The sequence below is a fragment of the Motacilla alba genome, chromosome 5 (assembly GCF_015832195.1).
Source record: "Motacilla alba alba isolate MOTALB_02 chromosome 5, Motacilla_alba_V1.0_pri, whole genome shotgun sequence".
In the NCBI taxonomy this organism is placed as follows: domain Eukaryota; kingdom Metazoa; phylum Chordata; class Aves; order Passeriformes; family Motacillidae; genus Motacilla; species Motacilla alba.
In genome coordinates, this window is record NC_052020.1 from 1,313,435 (window position 1) to 1,334,884 (window position 21,450).

General features: G+C 38.0%; 1 protein-coding gene across 1 annotated transcript in view; it reads right to left on the reverse strand.

The window, feature by feature from the left end:
* The window catches only part of LUZP2 (leucine zipper protein 2), a 155,915-nt gene that overhangs the window by 34,651 nt on the left and 99,814 nt on the right, over positions 1-21,450 (reverse strand). The window contains exons 6-8 of the mRNA XM_038137851.1: positions 20,366-20,428; positions 15,703-15,765; positions 1,036-1,110 (exon numbers count right to left, since the gene is read on the reverse strand). Coding sequence (XP_037993779.1) covers positions 1,036-1,110; positions 15,703-15,765; positions 20,366-20,428 — 201 coding nt within the window. The remainder of the gene's footprint in view (positions 1-1,035; positions 1,111-15,702; positions 15,766-20,365; positions 20,429-21,450) is intronic.

The window sequence follows — 21,450 nt, forward strand, 5'->3', positions numbered from 1 at the left end:
TACTGACCAAAATACTGGCCCCACATGATGCATGTCTTCATATTTCCCTGATCTATTTGTACTCCTATCACATGGCTAGATCCACAGAATCATCAAGAGTGGAAGAGACCTTTAAGACCATCTGTCAACATAGCACCATTTTAATCACCCCTAAACCCAAGTGCCAAATCCAGATGCCTCTTTAACACTTCTCAAGATGGTACCTCCACCACCTTCCTTGGCAGCTTATTCCAATGCCTAACCACTTCTGCAGTGAAAATAAAATTTCTTATTTCTAATCTGAACCTCCCCTGACACAACTCAACATAATTTCCTCTCATCCTTTCCCTTGAGACATGGCAGAGGAAACCAACCCCTGCCTCACAACAGTTTCCTTTCAGACAGCTGTAGAGAGTAATGAGCACTAGCCTCCTCTTCTTCAGACCAAACAACGCCTGTTCCCTCAGATGCTCCTCAGGCCCTTCACCAGCTTCAGTGTCCTTCTCTGAACTCACTCGAGCACTAAAATGTCATTTTTTAAGTGAGTGGCCCAAAACTGAACACTATGTGAGGTGTGGCCTCACCAGTTCTGAGTACAGGGGGGCAATCACTTTCCTAGTCCCACTGGCCACACTACACTTGGTATTTGGGGGCTGGTAATACAAAATTTGTAAGCATTCTAAGGGTCCATGGCGGGAAATAGAAAAGTGCTCTATTGTAAATAAACTTATGACAGACACTAAGTCTATTGTCAGCACAGACTACAGTTCAATAAATATCTAAATCTACTAAAAATCAGGGCAAAAGTTTTTTGAGCCACTTTTTTGGTTTTTTTTTTCTAATTTGACCATCCTCTTCTTAAATAACTTTGCAGATGTACTTAACTTCATGTCTCATCATTAGTAGATTTCAGTAGCATCACTCTCAGGTACAATTCAGGTGCACCTTAGTATGCATCTAAATAACCGCAAGGCTTTCATTTGTTTTTGTCAAACTACACGAAAACATCCACAGCTGATACAGGTAAACACGCTTACATTACATGGCACTTCTTACTTTGTCGAGGGCTGCGTTTTCCAGTTTGTCTTTTGCAACTGATAGTTTTTGCTCCAGATCTGTTAGCTGTTGTGCCTGTGGGAATCAAGAAAAAAAAAACAAACAACTGATGCAATCTCCAGTGCATTTTTTCATGTGAGAGAGCAAAGAACAGAAATTTTACAAGTAATATATATGGGTTGGGTCAAATTTGCTTTTCCTGAGGGAAAAAAAAAATTATGGTGAAATGTGCTGCATTGATGTGAATGCAAGTTTATAATAATTCAATGTCAATAGCAAAATTAATTCCATACTATAAAATATTTAATATTATGCCATAACATCCATCTGGAAAATTCAAGGTATTCAAATATCTTTTAATAATTTTGTTCATTTGTCTGACTTCTGAGTGCAATTCGAACATTATTTTGTAGTTTTAAACACTGAGATGCCAACATTAGGCTAATTTGGCATAAACAGACAAATTAGAATACACCCAAACACTCTTGCATGCAGACACCTTATGAAATTATACTACCTACTAGTATACAAGGAGGTAACTCCAGATTTTTTTTCTCCATGTCTTTTCCTGGAAATATAAAAGGAAAATTCACAAGAATAGCTAACTATGCAACTACGTAGCAGGAAAGTATTTTGGGAGACTTGTGTTCGAAGTCAGGATCAGGCTAGTAGCCTGCACCCTGAGTGGAAGGGCTTCTGGCTCTATTTAATGTATACGTCATTTGTGGAGTGCAGGGGTTCAGAAGATGCTTTTAAATGTTCAGTAAATGAAGACAAATATGTTCTCCCTCTTTCCCTAGGAGGTGTATAAACCCAGCCTGTTCACTTGAAGGAAATACATTCTCTGCAAGAATTTTTTGTTTCAGGGAAGCAGATTCCTGCAGTTCTCAACTTTGTCATTAACAACACATTACTACGCAACCAAAAGGAATAAGGATTCTTTTGCTGTTGTACCTGCAAAAAAAACCCCAGCCTGGTCATTGTTTTCCCTGTTTGAAAAGGGAGCCATAGAGAAGGACACTGGAGTAGCCACTTATCTTTTCTCTCTGAAGCTCTGATTAGGTAAATATACATTTTGTGCATGCAGAATAATTGGATAAAATTCTCATTTCTCAGGTAAGGAGCTCCACATTTTTATTTCAACCCAATATTTGCAAGTGCATGTTCCCTCAACACCATTCCATGCTCCCAGGTTTCTGGAGTTCAATCCCAGCCAGAGATTTTTTCCTTGACAGACCTTTCAAGATCTCCTGCACTCTGCTGATTGTAGCACAGCTTAATGGACAGCCCCCCTGCATAAATGCTGTTTAGTGTAAATCCCATAAAGCTGGTTAAGTTGGTTTCTGCTGGGGTAATGACAGTCCTTCCAGCACATGTCATAGATGAGGTGATGAGCTTAGGCAAGCCTGTAGTCCTCAGCAGACAGCTAACATGATGTTTATTAGCATCAGGCATAGGCTGTACTGCCAAAGGAAATGTCAAAAGCCTGGAATTTTCAGTTCCCAACTCATGTAAAGAACTGCGTAGTTGCATTTTAAAACAGGATTAGGCATTTATCTCCAGATTTATCACCAGAGTCACAGTTTCATTAGTCAAAACCAAACTTGCTTCTAAGTGGAAGTCAACTGTTTGCTCAGATGTGGGAAAGTCTCTTGTGAATTGCAGTCCATAATTTACACTGCATCACATTCCTTACAGCTAACACCACTCACTGTCACAACACACATATCAGACCACTGGTTTGATCCTTAAATCTGGCAACAGAGAACTCACTACAAAAAAAATCCTTCAATTTTATCAGTTTACAAAATTTAAGTGGACTTATTTACTAGTGGATTTACTAGAGAAAAAAATTACTAAGATAGAAGAAATTGCTAGAATTCAGCAACTTTTTGGTTTTTTTCCTAAATATGGGATACACTATCACTCACAATAAACACAGCCACAATGTCTGAAAGACTGAACATTGACTCTATGTGATGCAGAGACACTTCTCATATAACTAGACCAAGAAATTTCTCACATCATTAACATTTTTATATTGTTACTTACTAAATTATTTTTCAGTACAGCTATACAAATTAATACATTCTCAATTAAGGAGAATCAAGATTTGAAAAACCATATCATTTCAATTGCCACTAAAAAGGAAATTGCACAAAATAGCATATGACAAACGTGAGGCTAGGATGGCACCTCTGATAGTGTGCACTGCTGAAGAATTAGAATCAGATGGAAGATGGTGATATCCAAACAACTAGGCAACTTCTTCCTTCAGCACCATCAGTGTAACACTTTAAATCAGTGGAAAACCAGAGCTAAAATTATGAATTAGAGGGTGTCTGGTTTCCTTCAACACATGCATTACGTAGACATCTGAAAGCCTGGTAGTGGGCAGAAAGCAGGCAATGGTGGTTAGAAGTGACTACCGCCTTCTTCCTTTCAGGGGAATGTCTGATGCTATAAAACACATTGAACTAAATGAAACTGCTTCCATATCAAAAATCAAGTTGGAGGGAAAATACTTCAGTTCTTTAATAAATATTTTCTGTGACAAAGAATTACTATATTGTAAAAACACTGTTCACATATGGGAAAACATTTGTGGTTTATGGTGAAAAGTTACTCTTCCAAAGAACAGGTTTCAAATATATTAGTGAAGGTTTTCTGAATGCATCATTTACCAAGACTTATTCTCATTTTTCATAAGACTGTTTTATGTTGATGGACTAAAATTTTCTGTGAGATTCATGTATATTTATTTAATTTCACAGAAAACTGAGCAAATAGCTCAGTGATACCAATACAACTGATACCAAGTAAAATTCTGGCATTAAAAATGCATTTTGATGAACCGTTCACTTGAAAGTAGTGATAGTTATTTACAGCTCAGTACCAAATCTGCAGAATAATCTGATTTTTTTTCTGAAAGGTTTTGTCTCTCAAGGTTAAATTCATATTGCAATAGTTCCACCGCTGCTGCAATCTAGGAGTTTTTTATGGAGCCCAAATGAACTAATATGGCTTTGATACTGAGTAAAGGAAAGTATGAACACCAATAGGACTACTCAAGCTCAATTCTCATAAGCTGCAAAGAGTCTTTAAAAAAACTGAACTGGAAGAACTAAAAAAGTATTAAATTTCTGTTAAGTATTCTTATAGAATGAGGTCCTTGACAGGAAACAGTGAAATAAATAAAAGCCTTCCAACGCCTCACGGGTGCCTACAGGAAAGCTGGAAAGGGACTTTTTACAAGGACATGAAGTGACAGGACAAGAGGCTTTAATCTGAAAGAGGACAGGTTTAGATTAGATGTTAGGCAGAAATATACTTTCTGTTCTATTCTTTAATGTGGGGATATTGAGGCATTGGCCCAGGCTGCCCAGAGAAGCTGTGGATGCTCCATCAGTGGAAGTGTTCTGGTTGGATGGGGATTTGAGCAACCTGGTCTGGTGGTTTATTTTAAGCTTGTAACTGTTCAAAACCCTTAAGACAAAGGACTGAATCAATTTTCTTTCTTTTCCTTATGCAAAATTTCAAACTTTAGTTTGCTTTTTCCCCCAGAAAAGAGTAACTAATGGCATCACACTAGAAGGATTCCTCAGATGTGCAGAGATAAACATAGTCACGGTTGGGTTTTCTTTATTTCAAAGCATGATAAATTGGAATTTAATTTGATTATTTCAAAACTTAGAAGAACATCTAATTTCATGCAAGGGATTGCTATTTATTAAGGATAACATTACCACACATGCTACTTAGAATTAATTAGAAAACATGATTTTAATATTTAAAACACGTGTTAAATAGATCGAATGTTCTCAACTGTGTTTTATCTCTGCATAGATCTTAAATAAATGTTTAAGAAAAAATATCTTTAAAACTTTATAATCTATTATTTTCTAATGAGGACATATTTTATAATTGAAAACCATGTAACTGTAAACTTGGATAAATTACTCAATAAACAAAATTCTGCTGTGCTTATTCTATAAGCATTACTTGTATCTTAGAAAAACAGAGTTGTTCTAAATTGCACTGTTCAATGTAGCATAAGGTGTTAAATGTAAATGAGAATAACACTTTTTGGATGCTATTGCATTTATTCAGGCATGCAGCAAAACCTAGATACTCAGTGACATGTAAACTAGATTTCAAGCATTTTCAACATGAAGAAAATTCAGTTAAAAATAGCATTTCTGCAAAGTCTTAGAGCTTGTACATTTTATTAATGCTTATTACTGCTCTAATGCTATCTCTCATTTTTTATTACTTGGGATGTACATTAAAAAAGGAAATAAGTCCTTTGTGGTTTTTATTAGCTGAAATTCTACTTTTCCATCCCCAGTCCTCATATAAAATTTGTTACCATGAATGGAAAACTGCAGTTTGCCAGGGTTTTGACATTCAGCTTTTAACTAAAGGAAAAATACTGGCTTTTTCTGCAGAAACACATTCAGAAGACGTGCACAAAGAACCACATCACTCACCTTTGGGCCTGGTCAGCACTTAATTCCAATGGGGGAATTTTCTTCCCTTAGATCAGGCTAGAGCAGTGTACATTAGGCCAGAGCACCGTACATTTTAGCATGAGTTTACTTTGCAATAGATAGCCCGTCCAAATGATCTCAACAACCTGCTGCTCCTTCTCTTTTAAGTCAATCGTCTTTTAAAAATCATCTTGTTTAATTTAATAGTAAGAGAACAAGCAGTGAGGGAGTAAGCATTTTAAAATTCATGTTAGGCATACCAGTTGTGCTCTACACCTGTGTCAGCAGTGTACTAGAAACATTTAGTTTATCTTTACTTCAGAGAGGATTAGTTTACAACTTGCTAAAAGCTTCAGCTTTTTGGTTTTGGTGCTTCTCTTTAGGATTTGACCATTTCAGCAAATAGTATAATTCAGCCAGGAAAATACAAAACAAAGGAAACAAAACTACTTTATTAGCAATATCACTTAAAAGTGTTTGTAAAGAGCTAAGTTCTTCAAACTTCTCATTTCAAAATGTTCTTCTGCTAAGAAAGTAAAAGCTAAGCCATGCAGTGACAGTATTCACTAACACCAACATGTTCATTATTCCAAACTGCCTCTAAACCAGCAACAATGAGCAACACAAAAATTTAAAAAAAAAAAACCAACCAAAAACAAAAACACAAAAAAAACCCCTCTACCCAAATGCCAAAATTTACTATATTTCTTTTATTTACTGTATTTCTTTTACCAGGACTTCATGCCTGGTAGTCATACGTGAAAGGAGGTTGTAGGTGAGTTGGGGGCCAGTCTCCTCTGAGTGAGATGACAGAGAAAATGACCTTAAGCTGGGACAGAGGAGATTCAGATTGGTGTCCTGGTGCTGGCCAGGACAGGGGTAATTTTTGCAGAAGCCTCAGAGAAAAAGGAAGACAATTATAATTTCATTTGCTTCTCCTGTGTTTTGCTCATCTAAAATGTGTTTAAAAATTGTTTACCCACAGGTGATTGTTTCATTGGATTCTGGTGTGAGTTGTTTTCACTCTTTGGCCAATCAGGGCCAAGCTGTGTCGGGACTCTAGAAAGAGTCACGAGTTTTCATTATTAGCTTTTTAGCATTCAATAAGTATTCTTTCTGTATTCTTTAGTATAGTTTAGCATAGTATTCTTTAATATAATATAATATTATAAAATAATAAATTAGCCTTGTAAGAACATGGAGTCAGATTCATCATTCCTTCCTTCATCTGGGGGCAGTGAAAATACAATATTTGTATTAGGCCAGAGCACCGTACATTTTAGTATGAGTTGTACTTTACAATGTACAATGAGTTGTACAACAATGCCCATCCAAATGACCACAACAACCTGCTGCTCTTTCTTTTTTTCTGGCAGGGGGAGGAGAGGCAGGAGTGCAAGCAGTGCATTATCTGGAACACTGAACTGGAGAATATCATTCCTAAACCATGACAGTGAGAAAGTAGAAAAAAAAAATCACTGTTAGGGTGGTTGGGCTTTGGAACAGGTTGCCCAGGGAGGTGGTGGAGTCAACATCCCTGGAAGTGTTCAAGAGGTGCCCAGATCCAGCCCTGAGTGATATGGTTTAGGGGTTTAGTGGCTTAGGGGTAACTGTGGTTGGACTGATGATGGTTGGACTTGATCTTAAAGTATTCTTCCAACCTTGATGATTCCATGATTCTAAATGGGGACACTAAGTGATGCAGGAGTATCCTCTCAAATAACTTCTAATTTCGTTCTGATTTGGACCAAATGGCAAGGTACTCAAAACTGTTTGCTATGAAGAGCACCCAGTTTGGGATAATACATGTCACTGTGCTCCAGATTCAGACCCATTGTTTTCCTGGGCAATCACCAACTATATGAGGTTTAACAAGGGAAATTCTTGGATTCTGCTCCTGGAAAAGGGAAACCCTGGATGGACATACAGACTGGGGAAGGTGATGCTGGAAATCAGTGTTGAGAAAAGGGACCTGGAGATCCTGGTCACTAGCAAGTTGAATGTGAGTCCACAGGGCCCTGGCATCCAGGAGGGTCAATTGGGTCCTGGGGGACATCAGACAAAGTAACATCAGCTTCTTCTTCTTCATCAGGTCTTCTCTAGACCAGCTGGTGAGACTGCCCCACTCGGCTCTGCACCGGTATGGCCTCACCTTGAGTCTCGTGTTTAGTTTTGGACACCACAATATAAGAAAGAGATTAAGCTATTAGACAGCGTCCCAAAAAGGGCTACAAAGACAAGACCTGAGGGAACATCATGACATTGTGTCAGGGGAGGTTTAGGTTGCATATTAAGACAGGTTCTTCACCCAGAGGGTGGCTGGACACTGGAACAGGCTCCCCAGGGAAATGGTCAGAAGCACCAAGCCTGACAGAGCTCACAAAGTGTTTGGACAATGCTCTCAGGCCCATGGCATGATTCTTGTGCATGGCTTTCCTGTGCAGCGCCAGGAGCTGGACTCTGACAGTCCTTGTGAGTCAAAGTGTACTTGTGGCATTAGCATACTATCCTGCAGCACCTTGGTAGCTTTTGACTCAGCAGCACATAACAGTTAGCACATGTGGATCATGTGCTACTGGATCCAACTTGTCTCATGGCAGCTTTTAACTAGATTTGTCTCACACAGAAACACAGACTAGCTATTCGAGACTGCAAAACCGTCTAATGCAGGACCGTATCATTAAGGCCACATCCTGAGATCCACACAGAAATTTTTAAATGGGATTTTTCAATTCATTAAAAAAGCTACAGTTTTTCATGCTCAAAGCTGTGTTGTAAAAAAAAAAAAAGTACTGACAATACCAAATAGACGTGAGTTACTAAGTACTGAAACGATATTCACATTTTACCTATTCATGTTTTCCAACACTGCATTAAACCATTAAAAACAGCAGAAAGAGATTTGTTTCAATAACAATATAAATAAATTATGTTAATACCTAATCCAATGTCCTTACTGAAACATATATATGATAACACCCCTCTGCCTTCTTGTATAAAGATATTCAAAAATTCCTGTCCTGTAAGTGTTTTTCAGCAGCAAGTTGAGTTTAGATCTTCAGGCCCCTCCTGTGTTGTTCACATTAACACATTATTAATGATTATATATAGCATCATGGCAACAACATACAAATGCTAAATATAACGTTTTCTCTTATCATCTCCTTTGAAGACTGAACTACAGAAATTATATTTACCATTACAGGGCAATGTAAAACCAGCAAGAAAGATAAGAGCATTCTTTCTGTGCTAGATACATGAATGCACAAATAAAGTTATAGGAAAGTGACACTGCTTTGTTTTTATTTTGAAATCTTTCTGCAAGGAAAATAGAAGTTTAATGGTACTTTAAACATAATGAAGAATGCTTAAAATCTGTTAAATGGACTAGTTTTTCAAATATGCAAAGACAGCTGAATTCTGCAGCTGATAATTTTAACACGTGCAGATGAAAATCATGGGTGAAGTGGATGTACATATGTGAAATGGGGTGGTTTAGGATCAAGCCTAGTCACCAGCAGTATATAAATAAAACTGCATTGGAAAGCCTGAAACTTGCATCTTCATATATGTGCCAGCACAAAAAGTACTTCTCTAAAAGATTATCACAAATTTAAAATATGTAATAAATTATTACAAGCCCAGAAAGCAATCCTAATGTTTACACAAGTTCTCTGCCAAAGCAGGTCTTTGGTGGTTTTCTGCTTGTTTTTTTTTCCTTTGTTTTTCTTTAATTATTTCATCTCTTTCTTTGTATGTAATATGGAATCTCATTGCCTTCATTAGAGAAATAAATAATTTAAAATTCTGGGTAATCAGTTTACTGTGGCATATAATTAACTTTGCTAATAAAGAAGGAAACACACATGGCATCAGTTTTTCATCAGAGGGAGGAATAGTACAGATATTTACCAAATCCAGTCAATATTATGCAAAAATAATTTCACATAGTTTTGTATTTGACTCTACCACAATAAATTATTTAAATGATTTTCACATGTCAAATAATGACCTGATTTGAGCAGAACTAGGTGTTTCAAACATTGTGGAAAACAGTCTTGACTCTAAATTTGCAATAGTGACATAGTCCTTAGCTCATTAGAGGCATTGAGCACTCATAGTACTCGAAACATTACTGGGGAGTATAAGAGCACTGAAGGTAAATTACAATCCTGTTTGTGAAGCTGCTTCAAAGAACTTCAAAGAAACATGTGAGTTCAAGAGTATCGTCAGGGAAACAAGCTGAAACAAATGTAAGGCACAGCAAAGGCTGTCAAGTGCTGGGAGCAAGGTTCTCCACTACCCTCCCTCCTTCCTCCCTCTTCTGTCCATTGCTCCTCTCTCCCAGTCATCCCCACCAGAGTCCCTGCCTGCCTTCTGCTTGCCATTTCTATCTGCACACCTCTGTCTCTGCTGCTCCTGATGGCACTGATCCCAGCCACCCCTGGCAGACACCCTCTAGTTTAACACTATTAACTGGGCACCTGGTGCTTCTGAACACACAAAGAAGCCCTAAGGACTCCCCAGGGCCAAGGGCAGATCTTTATTCAGCACACACCTGTCACCAGGATATTTTTATGAAAATCCTTTGCTAGGATTTTTTTCCTATTCTAGCTGAGAAACCTCAGAAAGGAAATGTAAACAACAACTATCTGATGGCTGTGGAATGTGGTCTGGAGGTTGTTTACCAGCGGGTGCATCTTTGATTGGTCTCACATGAATTGTTTCCACTTCATGACCAACCATGGTCCAGCTGTGTTGACTCTCTGAGAGTCACGAGCTTTTGGTATTCATTCCTTTCTATTCCTTGCTAGCCTTCTGTCTGTATAATTTCTTCTATTCTTTTAGTACACCATTTTTAATATAATATATATATATCATAATATAATAAATCAGCCTTCTGAAAAATGGAATCAAGATTCTCATCTCTCCCCTTGTCCTGGGAGCCTCGAACACAGCCACACACACCCACCCTGACCTCAACGTTTCAGCAGGAACTGATCATGTCTGTGTACCCAGCTGGATCCCACAGGGTTTGCTCCTCAGAAGAAGTTGCAAAATTATAAACCATGGCACTCATGGTAAATCCATCTACAGAATACATATTAGCAGTTACCTGACTTGTTGTAAGCTAAAAAGTGTTTGTTAAGGTACTAAGTTGTTGTGTTATTTGTTATAATAGCCAATCCTATTTGCTTGCTTACTTAAAGTTAAGTTCTACCATGGAACAAAGATTAGATACTTTGGTAGGCCAGGTTAGTTGCTACTCACATTTGAACTTTTTCTTGTTTTTCCAGGACTCCCTATCAAGATGCTTCGTCTTAGAATTTGAAGAAAAGGGAAAAGAGATGAAGTGGCAGATCAAATATGCCTGAATCTGTAGCAAAAGCCTTAGAAAAAAGCAAAGATATACTCAAACCATACCACTGAAGCATGGTCACCTTTTACATTTACAAGGGGAATTTCAATGATACAAGGTACTTGTACACACTGACATTGGAAATCATTGCTAGATTTATTTTTATTCATCTCTTATTACTATCATATATACACATTTGGATTTCGGGAACAAAAAAACAAACTATTTTTAATTCTTTCCTATTTTAGTAAAACATGAGACTTCTTCCAGGGCAATATAGCCTAAAAATGGGAAGACAGTGAATGAAGGAGAAGTAATTTAAAAAAGAAGTGGTCTGTAATACCTGAAACAAATGAAAACCTCAATCTATCAAAGCACTTAAACTTAGAAGTACTTCACTGAATCAGGGGTTTAGGATGATAATTTAAATTATTGCAATTCAGAGTAGTGTCACTCAGAACTAGTAAGTACCTACTTGCAAAGGCAGTGATAAAATTAAGAACATTCAGTGCTAACTTTATTAATAATTTCTTGGTTTTCTCCTTATAATACACAGCAAACTTCAACTTGGGTCAATTCTTTAAGGATAACATGCTACATGCTTTAAGGGACTGAAATCTGAAAAAGAGACAGAAAGTCAAATTATAATCTCTGTAGAGATACTGACAAGCTCTATAGCCTTGGGTGCAGGAATTGATTTTTGTGATGCTCATTACTTATCTGTTCCATGGCTTTATATCACATAGGGAGAGTTTAAAAAATATAAACATACACACATATATGCTCCCTAATTAATCAGCTGGATTATAAAACACTTTGAAAACATAAGATGTGTTAGCAAGATATGATAAAGAAGATATCATCTACCAATTTACTATAATGTTAAGGAGAAAGCTGCCTTTTTCCTATTTGCTCTTCCTCTCCTACTGAAACCCCAGAGGTCTAGTTCAGACCAGAGCCATTGACAGTAATAGGTACCAGAATTTAGGAAATAGTTTCTTGATGTCGATTACATAAAATAAAAATCAGACAATCCCTCCCTATTTATTTCACATATATCTGCAGAATTGATACCTTCAGAGAAAGCATTATTTTGATGGACATGAACTGCAGCCTTCCTTCACGCCCTTAAGAAATCTAACAGCCTGCAGCTTACATCCTTTTAGTGAACTGCTCCAATAAGATTGCAACGTTCAGATCTACGTGGAGAGCAGACTTCCCTGAAATCCTCAGTAAGTCACACAGTAAATAAAGGTCAATGGGATGGGAAGGGAGTGGAAGGGGAAAAGGTAAAAGTCCAGTAACATGAAAGTAGCTAGCAGCCAGGATTTTATCCCAAACATTCATGCTGTGCTGACAGGAAAACTATCCATTTCATTTATCAGAAAGAGTAACAGCTTCATGAAACATCCACAACAGCAATGCTAACACTAAATCTGTTATGATTCTGGTATCAAAGCAATTAGAAATGAAATATCAATATATTTGGCTGCCCAAGCCCAGCAGCCTCTCTCTCATCAAGCAGTGTCCTGGGTTACAATATGGGGTGTAACCCAAGTACGTATTCCACCACCACCTACATTACCTTCTGATGAACTGCTAAGGTGGGTGGAGCACTGTTTCTCTATCTTTGCCATGACTCAACCATGATAACTCCTTCTGGGGAAGCAGCAGCTACTCTGAGGGGTCCTCTCTGCCAATGGGCCATCAAGGATTCCCCAGAATGACTCACAGAACCACATCAGCCCAGTGTGAAATTCCCCATCCCAGGGCAGGCACTGAACCCTCCTGCCTCTATATAATCTGGAGTATGGGACACGATGACATGTACCACTGCAGTCCCAAGAATCACAAGAACTCTCCACCACTGGACCTCCAGAGAAGGACGAGACCTTTGCACAGGCTCACTGCTCTGACAAGACCACATCCATCACTCCAATGAGACTGCAACCACCATTTAATTGGACTGCTATCACCACACTGACCAACAGCGTACCAGGTCATGTTCTGACCTTGCCAGTTTAAACCAGTGTTTCTGTACTATTGCCTTTATTGTAATTTTCCTAAATTGTAGCTCTGACTTGAAATCTTTCACAAGGTATTTGTGTGGGTTCATTCCTCCCACGGCTTTACCTTCCACTCAGCACAAGCAGATACTTTAAAAACTTTCCAGGCTACACCAAATGGCTTCTACTCTGCTAAGAGTGTCTGTCTTCAGACATGAAACACACACAAACAAGCACACTGAGCCTACCCACCCCCATCTCATGATTTAGGAGGATAGCATAAGGCTGCTGCTCCCTCTGCTTCACAAATCAAACTTTCTTGGACAGGAAAAAGACTGACGAATAAACCTGCAAAAATATTTCTGGTGACATATAAAGGATATATCAACATTAGCAAAGCAGGCATTCAATCTCATACAGAATTGCACACTGTCAAGAGATGTTTCAATTATTTACATGTAAATATATAATACATAGTTCTCAGTATGTGGGGCTTTGGAATCCACAATTCATCAACATTCTCCATCTGAAGTTCTTAGGTTTTTTTAATTACATTAGATCATAGTTTAGCTAGAAGGCAAGTAACTATCCTTATTTTGCAATAAGAGCACTCAGAGGAGAACCCACACTGTCTAATTTGGGACCTACATCTCAGCTGGTGGCTCTAGTGTTCATTCATAATCAAGAACAGTAGGAAATGGATTTGTAGAGAGTTGTCAGGGCCTGACAGAAGGTGCTCACAGTGTGCATCCATATGAAAACTTTGAGACAAGAAATGCTGACTTAAACATGCCATGGAATAGGACAGATTTACATAATCGACATCAAGAAACTATTGCTGAGAGAGAAATGGAGCTAGGAAAAAGTTTCAAAAGATGGCCTTGCAAATAAGACTAGGTACTTTGGAGAAACAGAACTATGAAAGATGCACTGTAGTGGGACCCACGAGGGGCAGTTTTATATGATTGGCTTTAAGGCATCCACAGCATGGTGTGGCAAAAAGCTGATAGGCCAAGAAACTCTTATAGCGTGTTGTAATTAGGAAAGAGTTGGCTTCTGATTGTGATGGTGTGAATTATAACAGCTGTATTGTCTCACCCTTCTCATGAGACTGAAAATGGAATAAAAGTTTCTAAAACATCTCTCAGTTGCCCCATCTCTGGGTCAGCAAAGGGCATTGTCCGACAAAGAACTATGTCTACTCAATGTAAATCAAAGACTTTAAGGTGTAATTTGTGTGGTCACATATAGACATAGTCTTCAGGAGATAATGCTCCAAGGATTTGAAATGGAGACTATGATGGAGAAAGCCATATCCAGTCAGATGAAACCACATCTATTCCCATTCACACTGGACACATTTCCTCCCTTTAGTTCAGTTCTCTACCTGTGTGCCTTAACCAGTACACTGTGATAGCTCACTGAACTAGCATTAGGAGGAGGTGAATTTCACTGCCTGCATGTCAGTGACTGGCTGGACAGCCTTTCTGCCATGTTCCCTTCTTTATGTTCCCGTTTTCTTTTTCATCTTCTGTAAGCTTTTTTCAGGTGGGTAGTACTTGGCAGGAGTTCCCTTGCTAAGCATCAGTATACACTCTACCATAACTCAGATCCTTTTTTGGGATCACTGTGTATTAGCATAATGAAAACAACAAGTGGGTAATAGTGCTGAGCAATCCTCCTGCTTCAGCCAAAGAAGACAAACTTTCACAGCAAGGCAAGATTAGAATTTTTGATCTTTGCCTCTGCTCAAGCTCTTCATTATACTGAATTTGAAGAAAGATGTGTTACTTTTGTTGATGCTAGATGGTGTTAATTTACCTAATTTTTGTATCTAAATCTGTTTCCCTGGTTTTGGTCTTATGGAGACAAGAAATAAATGTCCCTGAAGAACCTTGGAATAAACCTGTGCATTTAAAAAACCAAAAAAACCAAAAAACAAACAAACAAACAAAAATTGGCCTACATTACTCTATATTTACAGCACTGTATATACAATAGACACACAGTAGAGAGAGTTAAACACTTCCAGAAGACAATTTGGAACTCATATTGACATGAATGACTTTGTAAGTAATTCTAGGTCTAGTCACTTTGAAGATGACTACTCCATCTCCATCCTTTATGCTGGGAATACATAAAAGGACTACTCCATTAACAGCCTTCAGTCAGGCAACCTGCATCTCTCTCCTCTTCCGTTTAACAGGGATTAACTTCTCCCTGTGTTAACAAGGACTTGATGCCCTTCAGCAATGTCTTTATGTTTTGTCTTCCCCTCCTTTATTTTAAAAATTTTTATCATTTTTTTAAAACGTGCTAGCTAGAACAGACTAATCCGATCATTTGGATTGTTTAAGCAACAGACATTTCTTTTTTCTTATATCTTCAGACCTAAGGAACATTACATTGCTCAAGCTTATCGTAAACACAGAGATTTGCTTTAAATGTCAACAATACTTGACTTTGCCATGGAGGAGTGCTAATTAAAGGAAAAACAAGAAGCATCTGTAAAATATAACATCATTCAGTTAGAAAGATAAAAGACATGTTACAGAATGTATGGAATAGGGCAACAGGTTTTATTCATCAGCAGTAACCTAGAATTTTGCTTTTTGTGAGCACAAAAACATAGATATAAGTATATTTCTGAAAATGCATTGTGGTATTAAGTCTGTCTTGGTGTTTTGAGCTCTTTTCAGAACAAACTTATTCCTCAGAATGACAATAATAAAGTTAGCCATCACAGTCCTACTTTACTCCAATGCTATATTAACTCTAATACTTTAGCTAACTATAGTGGAATAAAACTTACCTTAAAAATCAAATCCTTTTTCCCGTAACGAAGCTCTTTCAGCTGGGCTTGAATCTTTTTTGACTGAAAGTGAGGATAATCAAATCAGGTTTTGGGTTTTTTAAATTTTAAATATTAAAAAAAAAACCAACATTGTAAATCCTGAGAACAGCAGAATCTAGATCAGATTTAAAATGCAGAACGCCCCACTCCAAATAATTGTCAATTGCTTTTCCAGGCTCACAAGTCAAACCAACCAAAAGTACCGAGGCAAATGCAAAGTGGCACTCACCTAAAGCACACACCTGAGTTAGTGCTGGAAAGAACAGCAGCTGGGCTTACACATTTTAGACATGAGCTGTTATTAATACTTTCCATGAAGAATAACTGAAGGAATCACCTTCAAAGTAAACAATCTTACTCTTAGAAGTAAAAAGGCTCCATAGGCTTATACAGGTCGCTGTAAAGGGTGTTCCAGGTGGCATTCAAAGGAACTAGTTTGGATCCAGTTTCTCAGTTTGTAACCATGCCCTTGAAAGTACAGGCATAGTTATGCTTATTTATATCAGTTTAGGATGATATTTACTTTATATATTGCTAAATATATCCTTAAAATAATTCTAAGTAGTAGTCTATATATTATTTTATTATTTAAACAAAATAAATAGAAATGGACTTTTTGTACTAAACCCACCTATCCAAGGAACATTATTTTACCATTTATCTAAGAATCCTCTCAAAGTAATAATTTGTTTCTAATAAAATCCACAATCCCAACTGATACTCAATAAATTTTCTTGTATTAATTAATGCCAAGTGTTTTGGAGTCTTTGGAATGGATTAGAAGTCTGCTTCACATTAACTGAAAGAGCATTCCATAAACATAATATATTACAAAAGCAGCATATCTTTTTCAAGCTGGAATTTTTGGAAAGATTTTATCTCTTTCCAATTGATGCAGCCAAATTCAGTGACAGACTTTTGGGAAGGCTGAATGAATCTAAGGAGTCAAAAATTTTAGAACCTGCTTTAAATGTTTAAATACTAAGGCCAAAATGATTATGGTATTCTATAAAATCTGAAACTAATAGCCAAGATCAGTCCAGCAGAATTCTTTGTTCTGTGACTTTATCTGTTACTTCATTCAATAGCACTGTCCTCTGACCTGGACAATGCAATTAATTGAGCTATGGAATATATCCCACATCACCTAAAAACCAATGAGAAAATGTTCACCAATATGAATTATTCTGAGGGCTGTGTTTAATGAAATATACAGTTTCTGTGATATACAAGGTATCCAGACAGGCTGTCGAGGAATCTGAGAGCTACAATTAAGGTATAACTCATTTGCTAAATATGAAGCCTGTGATGAAATTAAGAGTCATAAAGCTAAATGCATTCAGTGCAGGTCAAAAGCATGTGTATGACCTGTAACTCTTTGTGATAAAATTTGGTTATTTTGCAGATTTTCTGTGCTTCAAGGGAGAGGACCTCTTAGTAGAGGCAGACAGTAAAATTACCATTAAAAAGAGGTCTCTAAAATATAGAGTCTGGTGGTATTGCCCTGGCATGTGTCCTTTTCTGTGTCCTGGAAACCCCAACGTTTGCACCACTCTGCCTTCCTCTTTCCAAGGCCCTTACTTCTTGGAGAAGAAAATCCAGCCATGCTAGAACTGTGCAGGATCACAAGCACGCTCCCACTGATGCAATCAGACAACAAGGAATCCCTCACTGTCTGTCTGCATGCAGCCTGAGGTAGCAAAACAAAGCAGGAGCTTCCTGGCAGGCAATTCTACCCACAAAAGGTATTGGATATAATAACTGAAAGGATACTGAGTTCACACAGTTGTTATGCTTGGTGAGCATAATACTTCATTAAAAACTGAAAACACACTGTGTTTTTCTGGCTGGCACAACTTAACTGGCAAAATGACCACAAAAAAAAAGGATGCTCCAGTGGCATTTCTGCTTGTTGCAATGGTAACATGCTTAATAGCTGCAAATTTGCCGGGATGATTCATAAAGTAAGAGATTCTCACACTTTGAAATACACTCACAATCTGCTGTCTTGACTATTACTTAATTTATGTTTAATTTTCTGAAGATCTCTGACTGCCAGGGCTTGTCACACTGTAATAAAATTAAATTATCCTTAGCCTTCATCCTTAGATGCAAATATTAAAAGAGACATAATCAGAGAAAAGATCTTCAAGTTAATTACCAAAGGCTCAAATAGGCAGCTAGGTGTGGTGGTTCTACCCTGTCTGGATGCCAGGTGCCCACCAAAGCCACTCCATCACTTCCCTCCTCAACTGCCCAGGGAACAGAAAATATTTACTCACATTCCTTTAGTCTGGGCTTCTGCATATATAATTTCTGTTAAGGTCATTGCTTCTTGCCAGAATGAAACCAAAGCATAAAAAATTTCCTCTGTACTAAAATTTTCCTAATGATTATTGAATGCATTTTCTTCACTAGAGTCTCTACCTTTCAGCAAAAGGTTCATGAGGTAAGGATAAAGAGAGGTTGCTCACCAATTACCATCATGAGCAAAACAGACTTGACTTGGGGAAATTAATTGAATTTATTACCAATCAAAATCAGAGCAGGATAACAAGAAGTAAAAGAAATCTTAAAAACAGCTTTCCCCTCTCCTTCCCAGCTTCTACCTCCTCCTCCTTCAGCAGCACAGGAGGGAATGAGGGTTATTCCCCCAGTTAATCACATTTCTCTTGCTGCCTCCTCCTCAGGGAGAGGATTTTCCCTGCTCCACCACGGGGAAATGTATTTCCACAGGAAACAGCCCTCTACAAACCTGTTGAACGTGAGTCCTTCCCATGGGCTACATTTCTTTACAAACTGCTCCAGCATCATCCCTTTTCATGGGGTGCAGCCCTTCAGGAACAGGTTTGTCCAGCATGGGTCCTCCATGGGGTCACAAGTCCTACCAGGAAACCTGCTCCAGCGTGGGCTCCTCTCTCCATGGACTCACAGGTCCCTGCTCCAGACCCGGTGTCCCACAAGGTCACAACCTGCTTTAAGGGCATCCACTTGCTGTGACATGGGGCTCCTCCACAGGCTGCAGGTGGATCTCTGCTCTCCTGCTGGTCCTTCCAAAGGCTGCAGGGGCACAGCTGCTTCACCACGGCCTTTTGCCCCACAGGCTGCAGGGCAATCTCTGCACTCCTGCTGGTCTTTCCTGCAGGGGCACAGCTGCTTCACCACGGCCTTTTGCCCCACAGGCTGCAGGGGAACCTCAGCTGCGGTGCTGGAGCAGCTCCTCTCCTTCCTTCTGCACCGACCTTGGCATCTGCAGAGATGATTCTTTCACATATTCCCACTCCCCTCTTCTCTGTCAGCAATTATTACTGTGCAGTAACTTTTTTCTGTTTTAAATATATTATCACAGAGGGGTTACTGCCATCTCTGATTGTCTCAGCCTAGGCCAGTGGCAGCTTCATAGTGGAGCTGGCTTACATTGGCAGTGTTGGACACAGGGGAAGCTTCTGGAAGCTTCCCAGAATAAGCCACCCCAATAGCTCTCCCCACTACCAAAACCTTCCCTTGCAAACCCAATACACTAAGAAAAACACTTGGAAAAGAAGGGTATTTGTACACACTGCTGTTTTTTAAGCAGTAAAGAAGGGAAAAAAATACATCTGTATTCCTACACTGCGACGTGTTTCAGACCAGCCATGGGGATAAAGGAAGATAACAGATTTTGAAAGACTTAAAAAAATACTCCTTACCCTATTATTTCCTACCTTTGAGAATTTATCAGAAACTTGACCTCCTAAGTCCTGATCTCTAACTTAAAAGGCAGAGACTCTAATGAAGAAAATGCATTCAATAATCATTAGGAAAATTTTAGTACAGAGGAAATTTTTTATGCTTTGGTTTCATTCTGGCAAGGAGCAACGACCTTAACAGAAATTACATATGCAAAAAACCCAGACTAAAGTAATGACAGTAAATCAGATTAACATGTAATAGCTTTTTTTTAAATGAAAAGAAAAACAAAGGGAATGCTCACACGAGTGCAGGTACTTCTACATTGAGGAATTTGCCAAAAATAGGGCTTTTTTATCATTGACTATCTATCTCACTCTTCAGTAGAGGGGAGATTTCTTTCCCTCAGTTTCGCAGTGACCCTTTTTCCCTTGAAATAATGAAACATTCTGGGAATCAATAATAATAGATCTTTCCTGTCTCAATGTTAATTTCAAAACGGGCCTTTGGCAATTCCTGGCTTAGCGCAGACATGGAGTTCATGTAAATGAAATCAGTTTTATATATGTCATAGATGTATATATCTCTAGAGTTATATCATTGGCACGCCCAGATGATTTTATTTGTCTAAAACCTGAGTTTGCCATTTGCTTTCTAATACATTTGAGCTGCTTCTTGTGAAGTCACAAAAATTAGTTGGGATGACAGAACTTCAGGAACACTCACCATATAAGCATAATATATATTCTGTATTCTGGTCTATACATATATAAATACATAAATACATATATATATATATACACACACACACACATATATATATATATATATATATATATATATATATATATATCTTGTGTATATGTATAATACCCCAAAACCTCAGTACAAAACACTTTGATGCAAACTTTTTGGGTACATTAGATTTGGAATAGAGAGGAATCTTCCTTACCTCTTCTGCGTGCATACCACAAAGCTTGTTTCCTGACAAGAGCTTGTTTTTGAGGCTTTTGTTCTGAGAATGGGACAAAAAAACCCAACAAAATAGTTTATTAGTAAGTGTTACTAAAATATTAAGGGACCCTTTAACTATTTGATCATACTGACTTTATTTTTTTATATGGACAACATCTTCAAGTCACCAACAAAGACATAAATAAAACAAGAGCGATTAATCAAGGCACAGTATCCTCTTACAGAAATCTTAAAGGCATTTGCATTAAAATTTGCTTCAACAGGAACAGGACTGCCCATAGAGACTTTCCCAGAACACTGGCAACTGAAAGCAATTTAGGTTTAATAAACTGAGGTACAAAAAGGCAGGAAAAAACCTCTAATCCTTGCTTGGTGTCAACTCCATAGCTCAGTATCATTTTCTGTAAATCATTTTAACAACTGAGTAATAGGGCCAAGGTCTCATCACTTGACCTTGATGATCAAAATCAAGGTGTTTTCTGCTAAATTTTATAATTTAAAACTGCAAGTAATAAAACCAGTAGAAAGTTAGTTACCCGATAGCATTCTGCCAACTCAATATTGTTTTTCATGTAGGAATTTTAAATGTATTTCTTCTCATTTTCAGGGAAAATAACAAACCCTGACAAAATTAATTCTGCATAGTAATTATTTTTCCACTACTCACTAATTTTATCCCATAACTGACAGTCAAGGGTGAAGATTTCTCCGCAGAGTGAACATCTTTTAAAACTGGTCAAAACCATAAGTATTCAATAACCAGATCTACAAGTGCTGAACATAACACACTTAACATGAAAAAAATATTAAAAGAATACAAAAAGCAACTATTCCTGTGTTAATGGACTGTAAATCTACAAACAGAAACAGACCCACCACGTTGCAGGAATGTATGTTTATTACTGAACAGCAATAGCTGTCCTGTACATCGTGCACAAGAACAAGCTGTCTTTAGAGGAAAAAACATAATTTCATCCAGTTCAAATTCAGGTCCACATCCCACTGAAACACAGGAAGCTATAAGTCCAGAATTGGAAGCTTTGAGTTTCTCTTGAAAAAAAA